At 41.1% G+C, this 25,099-nt stretch overlaps 2 protein-coding genes across 3 annotated transcripts in view; one reads left to right on the forward strand and one right to left on the reverse strand.

The window, feature by feature from the left end:
* The window catches only part of OMA1 (OMA1 zinc metallopeptidase), a 31,116-nt gene extending 25,991 nt beyond the window's left edge, over positions 1–5,125 (reverse strand). The window contains exons 1-3 of one of the 2 annotated variants that reach the window (XM_075181755.1): positions 4,871–5,125; positions 3,116–3,583; positions 105–333 (exon numbers count right to left, since the gene is read on the reverse strand). In XM_075181755.1, the coding sequence (XP_075037856.1) occupies positions 105–333; positions 3,116–3,561 (675 nt within the window). In that variant the 5' untranslated portion in view covers positions 3,562–3,583; positions 4,871–5,125. The remainder of the gene's footprint in view (positions 1–104; positions 334–3,115; positions 3,584–4,870) is intronic. The other variant, XM_075181754.1, reaches the window with a different exon arrangement.
* Positions 5,126–5,505: 380 nt separating this feature from the next.
* On the forward strand, positions 5,506–25,099 carry MYSM1 (Myb like, SWIRM and MPN domains 1). The gene is made up of 20 exons (XM_075181734.1): positions 5,506–5,731; positions 6,609–6,687; positions 7,317–7,387; positions 8,799–8,876; positions 9,773–9,802; positions 10,280–10,352; positions 10,580–10,678; positions 11,371–12,083; positions 13,092–13,222; positions 13,313–13,416; positions 15,159–15,236; positions 16,662–16,744; positions 17,389–17,443; positions 17,562–17,612; positions 18,082–18,156; positions 18,507–18,695; positions 18,928–19,060; positions 19,882–19,987; positions 21,717–21,774; positions 23,867–25,099. Exons 1-20 carry the CDS (start codon positions 5,676–5,678, stop codon positions 24,068–24,070), a joined length of 2,466 nt encoding a protein of 821 aa, XP_075037835.1. The 5' UTR covers positions 5,506–5,675; the 3' UTR covers positions 24,071–25,099.

Here is a 25,099-nt window from a genome sequence, read left to right on the forward strand (position 1 = left end):
GATTTAATTTACACTAAAACAAAGTGGAGCTTTTATAAGAATGCAACGCTAATATTGCACAACATGTCTCAGTTTATCCCGGTAACGGAGAGCGTTATACTCACACTTTCGTACTCCATGGTGGTGAGCAAGTCATAATGTTCCTTTCTAAACACCAGGAGCCGGCTACGCCCGGTAATAGGCGATTCTTCCAGATTGGTGAAGTAAAAGAGTATGAAGATAAATCCTAGGCCGGCCGCGCTGAGACACAGTTTCCACTTATTGCGCTTGACATTCTCTTTGAAGAGCTGACGCTTGTTAGCGGGGAGAGCCTTCCACCACTTCCTGACACTCCTATAAAGACAACACACAAAAGACCGGCTTTAATGAAGATAAACAAATAAACAAAACAAAGCTAGAAGACTACGTAGAGGCGGTAAAGATGGGCATGGACTCCCCAACATAAAGCAGAGCAGGGATGCGAGATGCCACCCATACATCCTGGCAAGGCACTCTGGGAAAACTTCCTGTACACCTCAACAAGGTAACGCTTTGCTTGTCTCCTGCCACAGTTAATAAAGTAGAAATAAGTCATTAAATTAAGCCTTCTCAGGACAATGGTAACACGGTAACACAGTGGTTAGCACTTCTGCCTCACAGCACTGGGGTCATGAGTTCAATTCTCGATCATGGCCTTATCTGTGTGGAGTTTGTATGTTCTCCCCGTGTTTGCGTGGGTTTCCTCCGGGTGCTCCGGTTTCCTCCCACACTCCAAAAACATACTAGTAGGTTAATTGGCTGCTATCAAAATTGATCCTAGTCTGTCTGTTCGTGTCTGTATGTATATGTTAGGGAATTTAGACTGTAAGCTCCAATGGGGCAGGGACTGATGTGAATGAGTTCTCTGTACAGCGCTGTGGAATCAGTGGCGCTATATAAATAAATGGTGATGATGATGAAAGGAGAAGGCCGCAATATTTTCCTTTTAGAGGTGTAGCCATGGGTGCGTCACAAACCCAAAGTCATTGTATGTCAGTGCATACCAATCGACATATAGCGATACTCAATTCAAACCAATGACCATTGGCGTAAGCTACGCGACATGGACGGCCGCGTCCATCCATCCCAAAGATGGAAAGGGAGAAGAGAGGAAAGTTTTAATTTTACTTTACGCAAAAGCTAAAAATGTTTTTTTGTTTTCTTTTAAAAAAGTATACTGTACATTTCTCCTTTAAATGTGTACTCCACCGAATTTTCTTATTTTTTCAAAAAAAGATTGTTAAATAAAGGCACTTCCATCTGTCAACAGTGAAATCACACAGCTGTGAACAGGATATTCTGTAGATGATCCCCACGTTGGGCAGCTATGAAGTTGCAAATTTTGTTTTGCTCCCCACATAGTAAATAAAAAAATATTTTGTATTTATTTTTGGTGGAGTGCCCCTTTAAATGATAATATCCACTTTAATTTTTCTATAAATTTATGGTAAAACACATGAAGAAACAGTATTCCCCAAGTTTTTATTGCTCAGTAATGAGTAATGTTGATGTTTTTGATGATGTCACTGGGGGATCTTTGTGAATAGGACACTAGTTGTAAAATGTCTGCAGAATAGGGGCGTTATCAAGAAGGCCAATGAGAGGCCGCCGTGTCCGTCGTTACAGATTCTTCTTGGTTCTTATGCTCACACCCACTGTACATGTCAGTTTGAGAGACTAACCAGCTATAATCCTCAGCTCCCTCCCTAGGTGGTATTGCGTCTTTAAGGAGAACTCCACCTATATTTTCATTAATTTCCTCCAAATGGTCATAAATTTATTTCACAATTGTATTTAGTAATGTTTTTACTACCATATGGATGAAATAAAGCGCTTATAATGTCTGCCTCTTTGAAGCATTAGAGGTAAGCCGTGTTCCATACATGTTCCCTACACAACAGATGAAATAACCAGCCATCTTTCTGGACATACAGAGCTGGCAAGTCCCACAGTATACGATCTCTCAATACGCCTGTGACCTATGCAATAAGCAGCTATTCATGGATTTCTCTGAAAATACTCAAAGCTCTAACGCGTTTTGGGAGAGCTACCATAGGATCCATCCTATCATCACACAGAAATCACTGCATCTAAGGACTCCTGTTAGTATTACCGTGTTTAAATTCTTATGCACAAAATACATTTCTGAAGTCTGCAACTGTTTCCTTTAATCCTAGTTTATGCATAACTTGACCCCGCGTTAGCTACTTATCTAGTACCCTAAATCTCACCCTCTCTCACTTCCCTGTTCCTTGCATACCTACATCTCATCTCATTTCCTTCCCTCCGAATATTATCCCAATTCTGGAGCCCTTTCTTCCCCACGGATTGCCCAGCTCTACTAACAAGTCTCCTCCATGATAAAACAAACTATTCCCGCACGTTGTAGTATTTGGTATAACTTGTTAATGACCACCTCGTTGTTATGTATATCCTTCTGACTGTCTTTTACCTGAAGCCAAATATATTTTTATTTATCCCCTCTATCCATTTCAGGTCTACCTGTCCTATTATACCTCTGCATCTACTGTCTTTTCGTCTGCATGAAAATTAATTTTTACTTGACCTTTTGGATGAACTAGCTCAATGGTGTTCGCCTGGATAAAGAATGTGATTGATTAGTACATCAGTAGGGGCAATGTTGGAGAGCCAATCTACATTAGATCCTAGATCCAAAAGCTCTTGATGATATCACCAGAGATTCCACGAAATACTGTAGTGCAACTGTACATCCACAGTGTTCTATAAGGGACGACCAATGTGCAGAGGACACAAACCTGAGTAACTGTTAATGTGTATATAGTGCATGCAGAATATAGATATTCCTCTCTACATATTATACTATGTTTTTTAAGTAGCTTTTGACTAGGGTCAAAGCACCATATTGTTTTCCCTCTCTGTCCTCTGGGCATTCGCTATGTCCCCAGTGTTGTGGTGGAATTAGGACAGCACAGAGTAGTGATGTGAGGCTTCTAAGGAAAGATTGTGCAATCACACTTCTATATGGAATAAAGTTCTTCCATCCAACTTAAATGTTGTCATTACAGATTCAATAACTTTTTTCATTAAGAAAACAGACAAGACACAAGTACCCGACCTGCCGAGGATAATTGCAAACAGTTTCTGTACTGGTTTGATAAGGAGCCAGATATGAGGCGGTAAGAGGACATTCAGGCGTGGCGAGGTGTGGATGTTTTTGGCACAGATGGTGTAGTTTTGTGGTACAGTGAGAGTTTCAGGCATCCTTGCAAACAAATATGAACTTTGTATACCACTTTTACACGTTTTTCCATTAATTACATTTTTCAGTCCTTGATTTCCATGGGATGTGCACCTGCCAGTCTGGGATCTGGTGGACAAAGATGAAGTTTGTGGTCTGTAGTACACAAATGTCTGATAAAATTCTGCCTTTGCATTTTTGCTCTGTGTTGTAGTATTCTTCGCATGCAAGCAACACCTGTAGGACATCATTCTAGAAGAAATCAGTCTCTGCAGGGATAAGATTTTTTGTTTGGAGATCATGAGGTGACGGAAGACCTCCATCTTTGTCTAGAAGTAATTTAACCTAAAAGATAAATAATTGATTATTATTTAAAAATATCTTGTAGGTGATCCTATTTATAATCAATAAGGAATTACTACAAAAATGCTTTACAACATTCTAACAATGCCTATACAATAGAGAGGACATTCTAACGATGTCTATACAATACAGAGGACATTCTAACATTGTCTATACAATACAGAGGACATTCTAACAACTTCTATAGAATACAGAGGGATTTCTAATCATGTCTATACAATACAGAGGACATTCTAACTATGTCTACACAATACAGGAAACATTCTAACAACTTCTATAGAATACAGAGGGATTTCTAATCATGTCTATACAATACAGAGGACATTCTAACTATGTCTACACAATACAGGAGACATTCTAACAACTTCTATAGAATACAGAGGGATTTCTAATCATGTCTATACAAAACAGAGGACATTCAAATAATGTCAGAATATCCAAGTGACCTCTATACAGTACAGGGTGGGTATATCCAAGGGTGTTTTACACATCAACAAATTTAGCAGGGGTTACTACAATTGTGAAATAAGAGGGAAAACAGGCGCAAACCCTGATGTTTTGTGTGAAATGGGAAAGCAACTCAAATGAAAAGAAAACAAATGTATGTAAACAGTAGCAGCCTAATAGTATTGTGTACAATATAGAATGCATATAGACTTACTTTAAGCATACTTTGACTTGTCAATAATGCAGAAAGCATTTTAAGCAAGAAAATTAAGATTCTGAATTAATTTCTGCATTTTACAGTCCCCAAAACCTGAGACGGCTACTGCCTTATAGAAAAGAATATATACATCTATGGCTCTGCAGCGTTTGGGTAACTACAGGTGTAGCACCCTACATAGGTACCTAGCGGCATATAGGTAGTCCTGACAGTCATAAGTGGTAAAGACATCCTTGGACTTGTAGTTCTACAGTCACAAAGCCAAAAACTGCTGTCTTCTGTTATAGAACCAACCACTCCTGATTACATTGTTATGGTAGAACTTGTCTCACTCCTTGTCTTATTATAGACTGCAGTATATCACATACAGGCTCTTGAAGTATTTTCTGTAGTTTACAACATATTTTAGTCAACCAGGGGAAGAACAGACACTGAACCTGTGGTTGTAAACACTTTACTTAAGGATTAACACAGTAATAGAATAAAACACATACTCCAACATGGAGTCCAATCCAGTCAGCTTCTGCATTTACACAACAGATGTCACAAGTTCACATACCAAGACCAGGTACACACACATATAGTCAATGACACTGACTACTCACCACAACTCTGTAGGCAGAAGGACGAGTCAGGGTCATTGACCAGCCAGTGATACCATATTTACAGATACAACTGCAGCATAATACTCAGTACAGTCCGTGCAAATAAAAGCTGGGAAGATTCCATGGTTTCAGCCATCTTAGTACACCCTTTTCCTGCAGGTACTGCCAAAGACATAGTTACATGTTTTACTGATAACGGAACATAACAAAACTACCAGCGAGTCCTACAGTGGAATAATTTCGTTAATATAAGAATTAGATTAAGATGGGTGTACAAAGATGGCGTCTGCCGCTTTCCATCCATAGACCTGTAATAGGGAACGACAGCCAACATGTCCTCTGCCAATAAAGGTGTACAAAGATAGCGTCTGTCGCCTTCCTTCCATATACTTGTTAATGGGGAGGAGTACCAACATGTCCTCTGCCAAGAAGAAAGGTGTACAAAGATGGCGTCTGTCGCCTTCCTTCCATATACCTGTAATAGGGGAGGAGAACCAACATGTCCTCTGCCAGGAAGAAAGTGTACAAAGATGGGCTCTGTCGCCTTCCTTCCATAGACCAGTAATAGGGGAGGAGCACCAACATGTCCTCTGCCAAGATGAAAGGTGTACAAAGATGTCCACCGGAGAGGCCGGATTGGCCGTCGTCATAGTGACGCAATTCGGTACTGTGTGGGGCCCAAGTCTCCCACGGGTGTCCGATAATGTCCCGTTTTCTGGTCCCTGACCCCCAATCTCCTCACAGGGCCCCACAGAACAGCTGTCCCTGGTGCTGAAGTTGCAACCTGACCCCGCCCCCGACAAACATGGCGGAGGAAGCAGATGTGGATATTGAGGGGGATGTGACTGAGTCATCCAGGGGGTAAGGGGTTATTACAAAACTAGCATTATTATTTATAGTGTTCTCCTGCAACCAGGAAGCTGAGGGTTATAGACAACCTTAGCCTTGCCAGAAGAGCTTGCAATCGAATGCTTAAGCATTATATTGTTATGCTGCATCCTGATACATTGCCAGAAGATCTTGCAGTCTAATCCTTGTTATCACATGCAATGAAAAATCTGTTACATGAGATCTTTACTTAAGGCATATAATTGTTCACCAATAGCTTGTGTTGTCATTCTTATTATTTATAATATTTTATTTTTCCAGTGAGGGGGGAGAAGTGTTAGAACTTTGCAAGAAGAGCCTGTCAGCTAATGTGTATACTTTGTAATGTATCCTGCAAACTTGTCTGAAGAACGAACAATCCTGTGCTTACCAATTATATCGTTATTATCCTTCATCGGACATTAAAACCTTGCCAGCAGAGCTTGTCATTTAATTCTTATTGTTTATAATGTCTTGCACTGATGGGGCCCTGTGTAGCAGATATCAGACTCTGCGCTATCATAAGTAGCTCTGTCGGAGTAAACCATGGTGCACCATAATATCCATTTTGAAGCTCTTCTAAACGTGGTTATTATGTAATTTTAAATATCCGTTAGTCAATAAATATTACATTGAAAGACCCATGGAATAAGAACAGATGGTGATAGCTGTGGCCAATCCATAAAATGAGAGCAATTGTACTATGCATTTGGTCAGTATGTAAAAATAGGGACACTTCCAGGCTCAAATCTTTAAAAGTTGGGTCTGTCTCTGGAAATTCCTCAAATGACACCGTAGTTAATGATAATAAATAGGAATTGTCATATGGAAAGATGTTTATTCTCTAACGCAGATTACATTTATTCTACAGAACCTATGAGAGTCCCAGCACTCCATTCGTCCCCGATCACTATTTAGATTCTGTGTGGAAACGAGACGATGTTCTGACAGTAAGTAGTTATAAAGACCTTACTGCTGACATAAATTGTCCCTTTTTGATTTGTGTAGCGTGTATATACTAATTTCTTTAAATTAGATCAGAGTTATGTCCTCATACGGAAGGTGAATGTACAAGTCATAGACTTAGGTAATGTTCAGGAGAACTTGTAACTATTAGGCCCCATACACACAAGCGTCAATATACATACTTTTACTACATTTTTGCTGGTATATGAGGTTCTGCAAATGCTGGAGAGCCCTAGGTCACCATAGCCTATTATAAATATATTTTGTGTTGCTAGGAAAAAAGTAATCTATATAATAGTGAATTCTAAAGCTTCAGATCTTAGAAAGTGACCTCCATACCAAACATGGTTCCTCAGGGCCATATGTTGTCTGCTTCAGATATAATTTTGATAAAAGTGCAGTATACGTCGCCTGTGCGGCAGATAAAAATAACTCCTCTTTATCAAGTCTTGAAAAGTTGACTAGCAAGTATAGGTTATGTTCTATTTGTAGGTATCTGGAGTGTAAAATAGAGCAAGTAGTTATAACAGTCATCTGTAAAATCACAGTTCCAGAATTCTTAGTACTTTTGTTCCTTTAATGTCTAATACTTTATGGTTTTGTTGTTTCCTAGCCGTGGACCCTGGACCACACAATCAGCGATGAGAATCGGGCCGCCATTGAGAAAATGCTGCTTGAAGAGGAGTATCCTTAAACATGTGGGATAAGAGGAAAACTATAATTGCAAGAGTTTTGTTTTTGTTTTTTTAATTAGACATAGTACGCAAATAAATAGAATTGAACTTTGAAATTTAGCAATGTGACTTGATACAATAAAATACACAGCTTATTATTTTGTCCTGATGTTCCTCCTGGTTAAGTACATTTAGAAAACGCAACATTTTCAGAGCACAGCAGTAGATGCAGCTTCCATTTTTTTAGAAACAGGATAAACATTCTGCAACCTATTAGTTCACTAGGTGCCATTCTCAATGATGTCACTGGTTCCTAGTGAACGGATAGGCTGCATTCTCAGTGATGTCACTGGTTCCTAGTGAACGGATAGGCTGCATTCTCAGTGATGTCACTGGTTCCTAGTGACTGGATAGGCTGCATTCTCAGTGATGTCACTGGTTCCTAGTGACTGGATAGGCTGCATTCTCAGTGATGTCACTGGTTCCTAGTGAACGGATAGGCTGCATTCTCAGTGATGTCACTGGTTCCTAGTGAACGGATAGGCTGCATTCTCAGTGATGTCACTGGTTCCTAGTGACTGGATAGGCTGCATTCTCAGTGATGTCACTGGTTCCTAGTGACTGGATAGGCTGCATTCTCAATGATGTCACTGGTTCCTAGTGACTGGATAGGCTGCATTCTCAATGATGTCACTGGTTCCTAGTGACTGGATAGGCTGCATTCTCAATGATGTCACTGGTTCCTAGTGAATGGATAGGCTGCATTCTCAGTGATGTCACTGGTTCCTAGTGAATGGATAGGCTGCATTCTCAGTGATGTCACTGGTTCCTAGTGACTGGATAGGCTGCATTTTCAGTGATGTCACTGGGTCCTAGTGAATGGATAGGCTGCATTCTTAGCGATGTCACTGGCACCTAGTGAATGGATAGGCTGCATTCTCAGTGATGTCACTGGTTCCTAGTGACCTGATAGGCTGCAATCTCAGTGATGTCACTGGTTCCTAGTGAATGGATAGGCTGCAATCTCAGTGATGTCACTGGTTCCTAGTGAAGTGATAGGCTGCAATCTCAGTGATGTCACTGGTTCCTAGTGAAGTGATAGGCTGCAACCTCAGTGATGTCACTGGTTCCTAGTGAAGTGATAGGCTGCATTCTCAGTGATGTCACTGGTTCCTAGTGAAGTGATAGGCTACATTCTCAGTGATGTCACTGGTTCCTAGTGAAGTGATAGGCTACATTCTCAGTGATGTCACTGGTTCCTAGTGAAGTGATAGGCTGCAATCTCAGTGATGTCACTGGTTCCTAGTGAAGTGATAGGCTGCTTTCTCATATAAAAAAAAACCCCTCTTCAGATAACAGTAACATTGCACTGCACCTTATGTGATGATGGAATATCCCAGGTCTTCCTTAGCAGTTCCCAGATACTATTTATCTAACAAGCCACTTAATGCGAAATTGTGGTCAGAATCTAAGGATGGAGAAAAGAGCTGCATTAAAAGGTTTAGTATCTATTTACCAGGGGTCGGGGCATCTACAAATCTAGTCCTAGTATTTACCTTCGCTCCAGGGATTCTCTGATATCCGCATTCGGCTGGTGGATAGACGTCATTGGTTGTATGTGACGTACCCATTATAGAACTGTAACTGAACGTGTATAGCATTCTGGGATTATTACAGGACGCACACATGTACACTACAGCTTCTAGAATATTTAATATACATTAAAATATGGTGCATGTTTTGTCGCCCAACTCAGCCATATTGCAGACTTAATTAGCGGATCAATGTATAGTACATAATCATTTAGTAGGAGCAGAATACTGTTTAAAATACTCATTAGGAACCATAAATGTGAGAGTCTTAATTAGCTGTGGTAGACACCAGTATATGTTCATCATGTGCACATTTTATTCCTTGTACGGTTTTATCAAGAGAGAGAAGTAATTGAAGTTGTTTATTTGGCAACTTGCTTGTTAATTATACCAACATATGTCATAGGTTCGCCCTGTACAGCGTTGAAATAGTTTACTTAATAAAAACACTCCAACCATACACATGTACACAAAATAAATGGCAAAAAAATGACACATGACTAAAATAGGACTATTTGGGATGTGCACTGTTAGACAACCCCCCCCTGGATGGATTGAATTCTTTAGCACAGTGACCCAGCTTCAGGTCTTTGGGGTACCCCTCGCCCCCCTCCCCAATTGCTTAATGAATGGGGAGCAGCTTTGTCCAAAATAACCCCATTAAACATTATTTTCAAAGTTTTATATTCAAAAACAATAAAAGTTTAGATATTTATAAAGATCTACAACTAAGTGCCGTTCAGTATAATCTGTAATTACACTGTATATTACATACAATACATAAGATGTGTTCTGTCCAACAGGAGCCCACAGAAGAAAATGGCTCGAGTTGCGTAAGTATTCATATATCCTCTTCTGCTGCAAAAACCCTCAGATCAGATACACCCGCTACTTTACTCGTAAAATAAAAAAAACATAATTTAAATGTTTAATTTACAAAGCAACACAGGAGTTGTTGTTTAGAAATGACACAATGTATTGATCTCTATCAATATCTGAATATTCACATTCACCCACTATTTTGGGTGTAGTTTATCCTTTAAGCTAAATGTAATTGGTATATGAATCCTATTACTTAATGACCTCAGATGAGGTCAGAGGTCAAGCAAAATAGCAGGCCCCTATATGACTAACGAACGATAAGAGGCTTGTAATTGGCAAATTCCTTTCAAATATATTATGGAGCAATAAGTTGAAATACATTGTAATATATGGGGCATGTACTATTTCTCAGTGTCCTTGGATCTACTGCATAATAATCATAATTGTTAAATCTTCTGCAAACCGTATAAACTGTTGTTATCGATCAGATCCCCAGCGAAACCAGGCAGCAGCGCCGTGAAGTGGACCGCGGAAGAGAAAGATCTGTTTGAACAGGGGTTGGTAAGCACTCTTGTTATTTTTGCTGCAGTTCGTAACGCATTTTGTTAAATCTGTCTTCCACCTTCAGATGGCTTTAATTTTTGGGGATGTACTCTCCCGCCTGAATCCTTTATCTTTATGTAGCTGTCTTTACCCCCTGGTGAATCCTCTTCTCCTCTGTATAATCCAGTTTATATTTCCAATTGTACAAACAAGTGCTTGAAACTTTTCTCCGGTGTGTTTTGAAGGCTGAGTTTGGCCGACGTTGGACAAATATCGCTCGGCTGATTGGGAGCCGCACAGTGTTACAAGTCAAGAGCTACGCAAGGCATTATTTTAAAAATAAGGTGAGAATGATTAGTCATTGGAGTGTACTACAAGAATATTGTTTTCTGTCTTTGCAACTTGGGGTAGGTTCACTAAAACTTCTAAGGGTAAATATATGAAGCTGAGAGTTTTTTGGCGGGTTTGAAAAACCAATCAGATTCTAGCTATCATTTATTTAGTACATTCTACAAAATGACAGCTAGAATCTGATTGGATGCTATAGGCAAAATCTCCACTTTTCAAATCCGCTGGAAAACTCTCATCTTGATACATTTACCCCCTAAAAAGGAAATGTCGAGGTGTTGGCCATAGCAGCCAATCAGAATCTAGCTATCATGTATCCTGTACATTCTAGAAAGTGCTAACTAGAATCTGATTGGCTGCTACTTCTCGACTTCATCCTTTTAAATGTTTCAGCAAACTTTCCCTTTGATCTTTCTAAAATAGTGACTTCCACTTACCTACAATCTATTCTGTTTCTTCAGTCTGTATTTGGACACCTATCAGCAATTTCACATTTTCTTTTTCTCTACGGTCCATCCCCCAAAAGTAGTTCTAAAGCATAACATTGATTTATTCTCTTTAAAGGGTTTCACACCTGCAGTTGGTTTTTAATGACAAAATTAGTTTCCTTCTGCGATCCGGTCTCTGGTTTTACCTTTGTTGATGTCTGTACATGTGTGAGATGACCACGTATGTTCTGTTTGTGCAGTGTAAGATGGAAGATGGCGAGAGAGATGCCAAGGTGGGTCCTGCAGAACTTCGTGTATTCCATCTGGAGGACTCCAAGAAAGAAGCTGCCAGGGGAGAGGAACTGTCCACATTCCGAGGACGAGCCGACCCCAACCTCAATGCCGTGAAGATTGAAACGTTATCAGACGACGAAGAGATCGACATAACGGATGAGATGGACGAGGTGCTCGCTGATAAGAGAGACCTTTCTGACACTCTAATAAATCCAGCAGATACAATCTGCCAAGTGGAAGAAGAGACCATTCATACAGTAATAGACCAAAGTCACCTCGCGGTCGAGCAGGAACACGCAGAGGTTACAAGACCGGAGCCCTGTTGTAATAAAATTGATTCGGACGATGGCGACACTCTTCACTCCTTGACGTCTTTTTCCCACGGCGACACTCCCGCTTCCGCTCAACAAGACGAGCCACTTGGCCATGTATCTCCGCGTAAGGACTCGCTAGAGAGAGACATTGGTACTCCCACGGTACCGTCCCCTCGTTCCTGCGAGCATGAACACGATCACCAATATGAAACAGACGAACTGAAACCTCCCGACCAGGAAGTGGAAATAGACCGAGACTTCATTCAGGAGGAAGAAAAACAGGCCATCCCTGAGTTCTTCGAGGGACGCCAAGCAAAAACGCCAGAGCGCTATCTTAGGATCCGCAATTATATCCTGGATCGCTGGTAAATTTACTGTGGTTGTTTTTCTTTTCAATATGTGAGTACCCCTCCCAAGTAGTAGACCTAAGATTTGTATTTTGAATTCATCTGATATTATTCCTTATTAACAGTCTCAGTTCAGATAACTTGAATCTTACAGGCAGCCTTGACTGGAAAATTCACCTCGTAGAGGCCAATGCTTGCAGGGACCCAACTGAATTAATAATTAGTAAAGTCACAATTGGTAAAAGACGCACACTTTTAACTCCTAAACATTATATTTTTGAGGCTGTATTAATTTCACTAAAACAGTCAAGTGCCTAATTTCCTGGCAGAAACTAAACTACATTTAGTTTTAACGGTTGCCAAAACAAAGCCCTTTCTTTGACCCCAAAAAATCTAAAAACATCTCGCTACAAACAAGAAAAGTTATTCTCGGCTTATCTGACACACAGCAAAACAGTGAGCATCGTTCCAGTATTATCTCTCCTTAGAGCAGCAGCAGACAGACAGTAGGGAAAGCAGCTTCCAAGCTATTTTCCTGCTGACAGCTTATTAATTGCTCGTGTGACAGTTGCACAAGAGATAACAGAGAATTCTATAAAGCACTTTCTTTGCCTGAGATGATTTTTTTTAGCTAGATCTAAACGCTGCTGGTAGCTTATTAACAGGAACATGAGATCTGTTTTCTGTGACACCCTCTCTATAGAAATCCTTCATTTACAATAGGGCAGCATGTTTCAATAAAAATAAAACATGGCAGATAAAGCGCACATGTGCCCATTGTTGTAAATGATAAGGTCGTTGGCGGTCACTAGGAGTTCTGTGATCATGTGGCCAATTTTCACGATAATCCAGCTGGTAGCTCAGTGATGAGCATTGCCCATATAATATGGCTGCATCCGCCGTGCGTACAAGATAGGCGCACTTTAAAGAGATGATACTTGTTACAGGAGCTGCTGGTTTGGATGTATTTTCCTATTGGGCTCCATATAATCTGACACTTAATATTTACCTGCTCTGTTTGTATAGGAATAATTGTAAGCCGAATTACTTGAACAAGACGTCAGTCCGTCCCGGGCTAAAGAACTGCGGAGACGTCAACTGCATTGGGCGTATCCACACGTACCTGGAATTGATTGGAGCCATTAACTTTGGCTGCGGTAAGTTTCAATAAATCATTTTTTCATTTTTACATTTTTTCCAAGTGACTCCTTACTAGATACTCACTGCGCTCTTTGCAAAATTTCCAGAGCAAGCGGTTTATAACAGACCCCGACCGGTGGATAAAACAAGGTGTAAACTGGGGAAGGATACCTTGGAAGCGTACGAGCTAGCTCACCGTCTGCAGTCCATGGTAAGAGAGTTTGGTTAACGCAACGTAAAGTAGGTACCTACAGCTTCAAAGTTGTATGGTGACCTCACATGGTTTAATGGCATTTATATTTTTGGATGGCACATTGTGCAATGTCAAATGACCGAATTGGACAGCCGATCAGACATATGGGGCCAGCTTCTCACTCGTATGTGACAATAGGTGCTGTACTGGGAAACTTTATTAATGATACCAGCCACACACAGGTCGAATCTAACACTCCGCATGAGAGCCCAGTGATGGGGTTGGTGGCCAGATCATCATCATCATTTATTTATATAGAGCCACTGATTCCGCAGCACTGTACAGAGAACTCATTGACATCAGTCCCTGCCCCAATAGAGCTTACAGTATAAATTCCCTAACACACACACAGACACAGACTAGGGTCAATTTTGATAGCAGCCAATTAACCTTCTAGTATGTTTTTGGAGTTTGGGAGGAAACCGGAGCACCCGGAGGCAACCCACGCAAACACAGGGAGAACATACAAACTCCTCACAGATGAGGCCATGGTCGGGAATTAAACTCATGACCCTAGTGCTGTGAGGCAGAAGTGCTAACCACTGAGCCAACGTACTGCCCATTACAAGAGAGCCTGTTAGTCCACGCACAGAGATCGACAGATGTGATCTGCTGACCAGATTTGACCTAAACCAGATAATTAGAACACTGAACTCGTTTTGGGACTATGTGTACATTTATATTGGGCATGTATTTTTTTTCCAATACAATGGGCCTGTTATATGCCACACACAGCAGCCTTTTTTATTTATACTGCATTGACTCAGCAAGTGAAAATATAAAACCAAATTAAGAATTGATGCAGAAAACAATTGCACGTTGTCGTACAGGGACTGGGAGAGATGACACGACAGTGAACTGAACATCTGTTCTCTCGGTGGAACAAGAAATAGTTTAAATAAACTTTTTATTGTGCAACTCAGAAAACCTATAAATGACCAGTTTTATAAAGATGGTTTTCACAGTGTAGTTTATCGCCCTTTGTAATTCTAAATGAGTTTCTGCACTGTAGTGTCCTGCGGGATGTATGGCCTGAGATTCGCTGATTTCATGCAGTTTCACATAATCAATAATTTATAGATTAAAGAATGTTTTACAGTTTTATTGGGGAACACGCGCCGTATATTTTATCCATCAATGGCCGCAGCGCTAAAATACCTTTGTGCAGGCGCCCCTGCAGACTATAAGTGCGTCTAGGGGTGCGGGAGATAGAGACGCACTGTGCTAAAGTGTAAACGTCACAATCCGACCCCTTCACTATCACAACTTTCATTAAATAAAACTTTTTGCACTTTTCCTCCAAAATTACTGGTTTTTGTAGCCTCAATTATAGCTGAAGTTAATCTGACTGAGAGCTTTAGCAGAGTGGAAATAACTGTAATGTTATCTAATAATATAACGTGACTTCCACTGCTGGATTTATGACATTAACCAATATAATGTGTTTTATCCGCGATCCTCCCTTCCCCCAACATCTTCCTCCTCCAACATCCAAGGTAAGTGCTGGACATAGGATTGAACCAGCAGAGGGCTGTAGAACCAGGCCCTTGGCATAAAATAGGCCCATTAGATCCTACCAAAGATAAAATCTGTTTAAGTATGATTTTTGTCGGTGTTTTTTTTTTTTTTTTTTCAACTAAAATGTATATAATATAAAGAGATGCTGTGGATTAGTAATTCTCTTCTCCCGCTTGTATTAGCGCACTAGGCGGAGACGTGTCAGAGACCCGTGGGGGAACTGGTGTGACGCTCGAGATCTGGAGGGACAGACGTATGAGGTTGGTAGTTTTCATCAGCCCTGTACATCGTTAGTAGCTGTCCTACCACAAATCACAGAATTCTCTGACAGTTACTGCTGACGGTCTTCCTCTTGTCTGGTTTATGCTTTTCTCTGTAGCCTCATTTTATTATGCAGGACATGTCCTTGCTAGGACGCTGCTGGAATTGTTCATATTCTGCCTCTTATTGTGGAAATAGCAACTAATCTGTTGTTTTTCAGCTGTGGCTGTAAGTCACATGACCCGTGTAAGTCACATGACCCGTGTTAAGCACTGGGATGTGAGTCACATGACCCGTTTTCAGTTCTGGGCTGTGAGTCATATGACCCATGCTGTAAGTCACATGACCCATGTTCAGCACTGGGCTGTAAGTCACATGACCCATGATGTAAGTCACATGACCTGTGTTCAGCACTGGGCTGTAAGTCACATGACCCGTGTTCAGCACTGGCCTGTAAGTCTCATGACCCATGCTGTAAGTCACATGACCCGTGTTCAGCACTGGGCTGTAAGTCACATGACCCATGTTCAGAATCTATAACAGGACAATAGTAATCATAAGTCCTGCATAATGCCTATATTATAGGCCGCGTGTAACATTAATATATCCTACGTTTGGTGACCACGCCGCCTGTGGCGTGTAGTATACGATTCTAACATCACCATTACTACTATAACAAAGTTCACTGTGCAGAGTGTTTCCTATTTCTACCACTCCAGGTAAGTCTGGAGATGGCCTCAGTGTTTAATCATTGTGCTGTTTCTCTGCCTCCCGGTGATCCGCTCCCATCTTGCAAAATGAGAGTTGCGCTGACATCATAATTGTACGTCATTATTGTCTTTAACGTTGGTGCTCTTGTAAAACTAAGACTTGCCACCCCCGCCCAAAAGCTGGAAGACCTTCTATTTGTATCCCCAGAATCTGGACCTACTACTGTGGGGTGTGCATGATGGGAAGATTTAAAACGTCACTTCAAAGTCCATCCTTCTAACAGTTTAGGATGATCTCCTTCGTTAATTTAAACTTTATGATTTTTCTCCTAAAATTCTGCTTGATTTATGGCGTCTGGTGTGTCTGAGTAGTTGAAACTTGCTTTCCAGCAAAAATTCATCACCTTTTGTGGGACAGGCCCCCTCGCAAACGGGGAAAAGCTTCTAAATGTGTCTCCTCTGCCTCGTTTATCACTGAAATAATCTTATCCTGCAAAAACAGTATCTTGTTTCTGCATGTGGTGTATAAGTTGGCTCAGTCCTACCCCGCAAGGCACACTCCCTGGACCAGCCATCCGTTACACACACTTCACTACACACTCTCAGTCCCCCGCGATCTCATGGGTATGCAGTGTTAGGATCTCTGGGACTATGATTTGCCCGGTATGTGAACATAAATGATTAAGACCTTAACACACCTGATGTTTCTTTCAGCATCTCTCGGCAGAAGAGCTAGCGAGGAGGCGCGAGATGATCAATACATCAAAGTGTCCGAAAGGATCAAGAACATCCAAGAGGTAGGATAATATTCAAAATGAAATCCTTCGTGGTTGTTCAGTTTAGCCTTTGTATTTCTAAATTATAGGAAGATTATGGCCCCAAAGTGTTGGAGGTATAATGCTGAGGATACCTCACCTGTACATATTCAGCAGCATTAATGGCTCTTTTGCTGTGTAGCATTTTATACCAAGTCTTATAAAACAAAGTCTTCTGCTCATATTAAATCAGTTCTGTCCTATTGAGGGGACGGAGGGTCATAAATGGAGGCTGAATAATGAATCATGTAATACAGAACATAGCCACAAATATCAGGTTCTATGGGGGGGATTCAGTTTGGCGCGAGGTGACGCAATGTGTCTCTGGAACAGTCCAATGGGGAACTCAACCTGCAGATAATTCTGCTGTCCGGGTAAATTTGTTTTATCTTGTTACCCGTAGATACGACAACAGATCTGATGCGTAGATACAATTGTATCCGATGCACAGACCTGACCTTATCAGTTGTCATATCCAAGGGCACTGAAGATAAACACATCCGCCTGGATAATAGTATTCTCTAAAGGTAGAGTTCCCCTTTAACTCGAACGAGTTTGTTGTGTATACCAGCATTGAGCTAATGCATTAATTACTTGTTATTAACCGTGATACGTTCTATCGGCAGTTCCTTCGACCCCTTTCAGCTGATCCCCTGCTCGGACTTTACCAGCGAGAAAAAGGTAGAAAACATCTCACTAACACTGTATGATGAGTGAATTTTCTTTCTTTTTCCCCCAAAACGATTCGTTCTACTAATAGAAAAATGTTGTTAATCAGATCACATGGCTTTTGTCTTAGGCTCCGTTTCAAGTTAAAGTATCGGCGGAAACCATGTTGGTGTTAGATTTGGTGAGTAGCGTCTCTTATATTAATGGTCTGGTAACTGTGTACAGGTCAAATTACAAAATTACAATGCCTATATGTATGCGTGTATATGGTGTGTGTGTGTGTGTGTGTGTGTGTGTGTGTGTATATATATATATATATATATATATATATATATATATATATATATATATATATTTATTTATATAGAGAGAGAGGTGTATATATAGATGTGAGATAGATATAAGATAGATATAAGGTAGATATATATAAGGTAGATAGATAGATATGAAATAGATAGAAGATAGATAGATATAGATATAAGATAGATAGATATAGATAGAAGATAGATAGATATAGATATAAGATAGATAGATATAGATATAAGGTAGATAGAAGATAGATAGATATAAGATAGATAGATATGAGATAGATAAGTAGATAGATATAATATAGGTAGATATGAAATTGATAATATTTCTCTCTTTTAAAGCATGCTCACGTCTCCATGGCGGAGGTCATCGGCTTATTAGGTGGAAGTTATTCTGAAGCTGAACGCATTGTTGAAGTAAGTTTGTTTCTGTCTTTTTAAGACATGAAAATATAATACTATATATCAAAGTTTTGGTACTAAATAATATAAATGTTACAGTTTCAGGTTTGTAGTCCATAGACAATTTTAATGTCCCATCCTGTTGCTGAAAGCTGTCCTATGTGTATAACCCCTTAGTAGGGCAGAGTGAGTAAAATCCAGCCGATACTTCAGTGTGTATCACTGTGGAACATATTTCATGTTTAAGCAGAAGTATATATCTGGTGTCTGTTTGGGAGATACAAGAACGGCTGTATTCAGTGTGAGGCCGTGTAAGCAGGGGACAGAACCGCGTTCGATATTTCCACCAGCGTCTTCTCTTACAGATCTGGGCCGCAGAACCCTGCAACAGCCTCAGCACCGGGCTGCAGTGTGAGATGGACCCCGTGTCTCAGACGCAGGCGTCGGAGTCCCTGGCCCAGCGCGGATACAGCGTCATCGGCTGGTATCACTCCCACCCGGCGTTTGACCCCAATCCTTCCATCCGAGACATCGACACTCAGGCCAAGTACCAGGTCCGATATATTAGCGTTCTACAATTACATGATATATAATTCAAAAAAAGTCCCCCGTATTGTTTTTTTTTGGAGGGGGGGGGGGGGGGTCACATTTCTTAATATCACCTGATGACGTCACTTTACAAAGTGTAGAAAACAATCAGATGCATTGTTTAAAGTACCGTAAAAGATCAGATCAGTGACTGGACCGGTTAAATAATGATTAATCGTTTTTGTTTGTTTTATTCAGAGTTATTTTTCCCGCGGCGGAGCAAAGTTTTTGGGGATGATTATAAGTCCGTACAATCGCAGCAACCCCCTCCCCCAGTCGCAGCTGTCCTGTCTGGTCATTAGTGACGATGTAAGCGAAAATGGATCATACAGTAAGTACATCGCTCTAACCCAGGCCGTGGGCTACTTACCCACCCATTCTAGTCCCACCAACCGCATCGCTACAGGAAATTACATTCTCTCTTTCATTTTCTACAAATGGACAAATGTCCTTTACCTCTCATAAGTCTGAGAACTGTTCTAGTAGCCTCCTGATCTCAGGTAGGTGTCTACTTACAGAATGAGATGTCAGTAATGCACTCGTCACCCCTGATGACTGAGATATTGTCCTCCAGGTTCCAGAGAGACCAGTCTGTACCCCCTATTTACTGGATGTCATTAATCATCACATTACCCATCATACTATGTTTTCGCAAATTATTTCCTGCACTATTAAGCACGTTACGGACATTAGCATAGAAAAAATATGTTATCTGCGTGTAATTATCGGGTGTTATCTGGTAATCAATGTTTATAATATAAAGGTCATATTAAAGCGTGTCTCCATCCAAAATGTATATTTATTAATGGGAGGGGGGAGGGCGCCGTGGCCCATCAGCTATGACAGACTATCCACGGGGGAGAGTAACCGGGATGATGTGGGATGTTAGTGGATATTTTATTTAACCATGGATGCCCCGTACACACTAAATAATAAAATATAGATTTTGGGTGGATATACCCTTTAATGTTCTTTCTCTGTTTTGTTGGCTTGTAACGATCACTGTACGGATTAGTTGAGTCTCTACAAGAGCCGTGATCAGCAGTCCGGTCTCTCCTGGTCATATCTCATGGTCCGTTGGCTGAAGGGCGCCTGCAGACTCTCTGAGCGATAGAAGTGATCACGCAGCCACTAATGTTTCCTGTCTCACAGGGTTACCGTACAGGTTTGATGTAGAGCACATGTCCGGTGAGCCGCACTGGGAGATCGTGTTTGAGAAGACTCAATGGATCATTGAGAAGTATCGGCAGTCGCACAGGTAGGACAGTGGCTGTATGAACAGATTATTCTATGATTAGAGACTGTGGGGTAAATGTATCAAGCTGAGAGTTTTCCGGCAGGTTTTAAAAACCAATCAGATTCTAGCTATCAATTTTTTAGTACATTCTGCAAAATGACAGCTAGAATCTGATTGGTTGCTATAGGCAACATCTCCACTTTTCAAACCCGCCGGAAAACTCTCAGCTTGATACATTTACCCCCTGTGTCTCCTTAGCTGAGGACATGTACAGAATTCAGTAGAATTCAAGAAAATAAAAAAAATGACATTTCTGAATTACTATGCAATACACATTTTGAACAAAGCCCCTCTCAAGGTTATATATAGTTATTTAGTTTGAATTTAGTGGACATTTATATTTTTTCGAATCTTTCTCCTGGAAAAACTCCAAATGATCCACAGGAAGTCCAAACAAAACCTTGTCAACCACGAGATTGTGTTACATCTACACCATGAGCCTGATTCATCTTCGAACATAAGTCTATTTGGTGCAGCATCTTGCATTTAAATTGCTCTGCTCATTGCGCCAGTGACCGCAACTGCACGCACTTCACGTCCACACGCAAATTACAATTCTGAAGGGGCGGACTGACGTAGGCAATGTACAGTAAGGGCGAGGCGAGTACACGCACATGGGGACAATTCAAGTTCAGGCGTTTTTTTGGTTTTTTTTTAAAACGCAAGTTGCACATTACGTTCGAAGATGCATCAATCCCATTATGTTTTGTTTGTTTTTGACTCCTTAATATTAAGTAGAAAATGTTTGTTTGAAAAAAACAGAACAACTATAAAAATAAATATTTTCTTAATAAAATGGAAAAATAGTAGTGTTTAAAGATATAAAAATGGCACTTTTAGACCCTGAATAAAGACTTCTAATTAGAATAGGACGTAAAATTGTATAGCCGTTCCTTAAGACATTTTAATAACATTGTCAGATTCCTCCACTGTTATAGAATTCCCCCAAATATATTACAGGATGAATTGTACCGTTATATTTTTCACATCACAGCACTGTTTTCTCATTATCCAGAAGTTGATCAGTGCACACTACCATGTTTCTGTTAACTATCCAACAGCCCAAGTTACCATAAAAACATAATCCAGTTGATCAAGGCATCACCGTCAGCAAAAGACGACATTGTAGAACTGATGTTCGGAAGGATTAATCATTTAACACTTCCACATGGATGAATAAGTGTCTATTACATAGTTTTTTATTACTCTGATGATGTAATTACACAATTCCTGTTCTAGACATAGTAACAATGTGACAATGATGCTCTTTTGTTTAACTCTTTGGAAAGTATAAATCCAATTTAATTGAGATTTTAGGCTACAAAGGCGAGCACCATTCTCCAGCACGTAGTCCTCTGTAAGGCAGTGACCGGACCCTCCTTTTCTGCTCATACAATTCCTGAACTCTCCAAATCAATTCCCAGCTAATTATTTTCCTTTTACACGTTGACTTATCACGTGAACATAGTAAATTGAGCATCAGGTGTAAATCAATTTTTCCGTGTTGGGTTTTAATGGGATATTGAATTAAATGAAAAGACTCCGTATCTCGCTTGTCGTGAGCCGGTTTATCTGCTTAAACAGCTATTAGAGATGATTCAGCCAGTCAGGCCAGGTAAATGCTGATGGATTGTATGGCCGGGACAGAGATGTGAGTTATGTCTCCCTTGTGTCTCCGTGTTCCGAGCAGCAGCATTCCCATGAGCAGAAGATTCCGGCAAGACTGTGACCTCACGTGTTTACAGAAGGTGGGTGTTCTGCTTTATGTGTGATGTCGGCCCTTCTAGGGTCTAATATAAAGAGCAATTTGATTCAACATGAAAAAACATCATGAAGTAGTTTAAACACATACTAGTATTCATTCTCCCTGCAGGTCTAATGTTGGTATTCACACATCACTCATCTCCTGATATAATCTGTGCTGCTGGGAGTCACTGCGCCTTCCACTATATAACTCTCAGTCTGTGGCTTCCTGCTGCCTCCATTCCCCTCCTCACATCATGTCACTGCCCCTGTCACATGCAGCCCTGTCCTCACTAACACTTCCCTCATCTCCTGATATACTATGTGGTGCTGGAGGACCCTGCTCCTTCCACTATATAACTCTCAGTCTGTGGCTTCCTGCTGCCTCCATTCCCCTCCTTACATCATGTCACTGCCCCTGTCACATGCAGCCCTGTCCTCACTAACACATCACTCATCTCCTGATATACTCTGTGCTGCTGGGGGACCCTGCTCCTTCTACTATATAACTCTCAGTCTGTGGCTTCCTGCTGCCTCCATTCCCCTCCTTACATCATGTCACTGCCCCTGTCACATGCAGCCCTGTCCTCGCTAACACATCACTCTACCTCCTACAAGACTCACTTGACTCCTGAAATACTTTGTGCCGCTGTAATCTGGCTAACACAAAATGGACACATTTCTGACAAGCAGGAGATGAAGATTTAGTACAATGAGATGTAAGATAGCGGTATAGCATTACAATGTGCTAGTGTACTTGAATTTTTAGCCAAAGGTGAGTACAGAGGATCAATGTCTACTTGGTTGTAATACAGGGGTGGGCAAACCAGTCCTCAAGGGCCATATAACAGTTCATGTTTTTAGGATTTCTTTAATCATGCACAGCTGAGTTAATCTATTTGGCTGGGTCAGTAATTATCCCAGCTGTTTCTACAGACAGAAATCCTAAAAACATGAACTGTTATATGGCCCTTGAGGACTGGTTTGCCCACCCCTGTTGTAATACGTGGTCACAGCCCCTTATTTCACCCAAGTTTTGATTTTGGGTGAGCACAATACAGAACCCCCCAACTTTCCAGAGAATCAAATCGGGACTCATACTGAAGGGGAGTGGTCTCATCCCAGGGGGCGTGCTTACCATTCATTGCCATGTGCACCAGGGGCAGGTGCTATCCTGGAGGAACATAATTCCCAACTTTCCAGCCCGATAAGGACAATACTATTGGCAGGATGGGACAGAGCCCTCAAATTGGGCTGTCCCACCAGGTGGGAGGTATGACAATTATCCCTATATTTGTACATTCTAGGCAAACGCTGCAAAACAGCTGCAGTCAACCAACATTCAGTCTTGCAATTCACTAGGAGCTAGTTCCATCAGGGAGGCGTAAGATACCTCATGCCTCATTGACGTCACTAGTTCCTGGTAAACTGCCAGGCTGCATTCTCCTGAAAGTGGTTTCAGCCGACACAGCGGCTGCCTCCATTGTGAGTGGACGACTGATACGCCTTAGATGGAATACTGATGGAGAATTTGTCTGTGTTTCCCATAGAACCCGAATCTGTAATCTGCTCACATCCAGGAACTCGTATGTTAGTTACCGATTGTCTGTCTTCCCAGTAATATCCAGCAGATGGCGCTGTAATACTTATTATTAGATATACAGATATAGTGATATATTTAGCATAAGGACCTAACACAGGCAGAAAGTCATTGGCCATGTTTCAAAATAGGATTTAAATAAGAAATTACTTAACGCCAAATTGTAATATTGTCATTATTGGCCTCTAGTACAATCTCAAAATGGGTAACTGGCCTTATCAACGATAAGGTGATCAAATCCCTGGGGAAATATTCCTACCCTATAAGGGGGCTTTCTTCTCCCCATCGGCAGCACCAAAATAATCAAAGAAGGAAAAGACAATATTTTAACATTTAGTTTTTCACATTTTGTTGCTATGAGCCAATTCTGTGACAGGTTCCCTACATTAATAATAGATTACAGTTTTAGTTACTTACGTTGCTAGACCTCTCAGAGGAGTACTCAGTGCTACATTACAGATATATAGGATTAACTGGTTCTACTTCCCCTCTCACAGCTCTTGTCGTGTTTGCGGAGGACGCTGGTGAACGCCTCCTGCTCATTGTTCGCTGATGAATTCCTTAGCCGAATTGAAGATTATTTCCTTACCAGCTACACGGGTGTTAAGGATACGGATGAGATGGGGGAGGCACTCCCAGCCCCTTCTGATACAGAGATCGGTGCTCCAGCCTCCGAAACTGACACATCAGCTGGAGATTAAAACTTTCATCTACATCATTCCCCGGGGAACAATAGTGGGGTTAATGATGACAGCACATTCGTGGCAATTGCTGACCACCGGCTAACCTGAAACTGGGGATCGTTGCAGGAAAACCTAATATAGTATGAAGTCATCAGATCAATCATTATAGACAGACGCTCTGTTTGGGAGAAGATTCGGCGCTCCCGATTGGACTCTCATATTGTCCGTTTGTTCAAGATTCCCAGCAAACTACTAAATATATGTAACAATAGTGGGAGACTGTCTCTCTTTTTCCTTTTCAAGAAGCAGAAACGCCCAAACAAATTTGTGAAACATCGCAGAATGTCTTCTGTCATCTAAACAGCTCCCGACAGCCATCGCTGAAGCAGCAAACATGTTTCTTCCCAGAGCCGATCTCCTAAGTGTTAGTGGGAATCATTGAACACAGACCCTCATTACAAAACAAGAAATATTTTAGCATGACAGAGACCACTCTTTAGATATTCTGTCAGTGATGTTCAACTCATACGTGTTTAACATTGATAGCTCATTAGTACCAAGTAAGCTTTACACAAAGCTCTCTCCTGCCGGCAGGGAAAGGGTTAAGCTAATCAATGGGTGAATTAGACACGAGATAGGCTACTGAAGAAAATGTAAAAAGCACAGTCCGATTGGTCCCGAGTGGGCCGTTTCATTGATTTAGGACACAATGGTCAGTAATGTAATCAGCGCAGGTCATAATGGCTCACAGACCTCTTGTGAAATACAGCTGTCAATCAATGGTTGACGGATGGTTTGCAGTGTTTGTAAACGGCATTGGCCCCTCGCTGAGGATGCAGAAATGTCTGGATTTAATTACAAGGTGAAGATGGATCGTCGGTGTATGAGAACGGAAGGTGGAACGGACGGCATTGGTTTCTGAGCGGACACCTTCCCCTTGTGCGTGCCGTCACGCAGATTCCCCTGTGTTTGATGTACATATTGTATGATATCTCCCATCCTCAATGCTGAATATAAGAGTAATAAAAACAATGTAATGTTGTGTTA

This window comes from Mixophyes fleayi, chromosome 8 (genome assembly GCF_038048845.1).
Source record: "Mixophyes fleayi isolate aMixFle1 chromosome 8, aMixFle1.hap1, whole genome shotgun sequence".
Lineage (NCBI taxonomy): Eukaryota > Metazoa > Chordata > Amphibia > Anura > Limnodynastidae > Mixophyes > Mixophyes fleayi.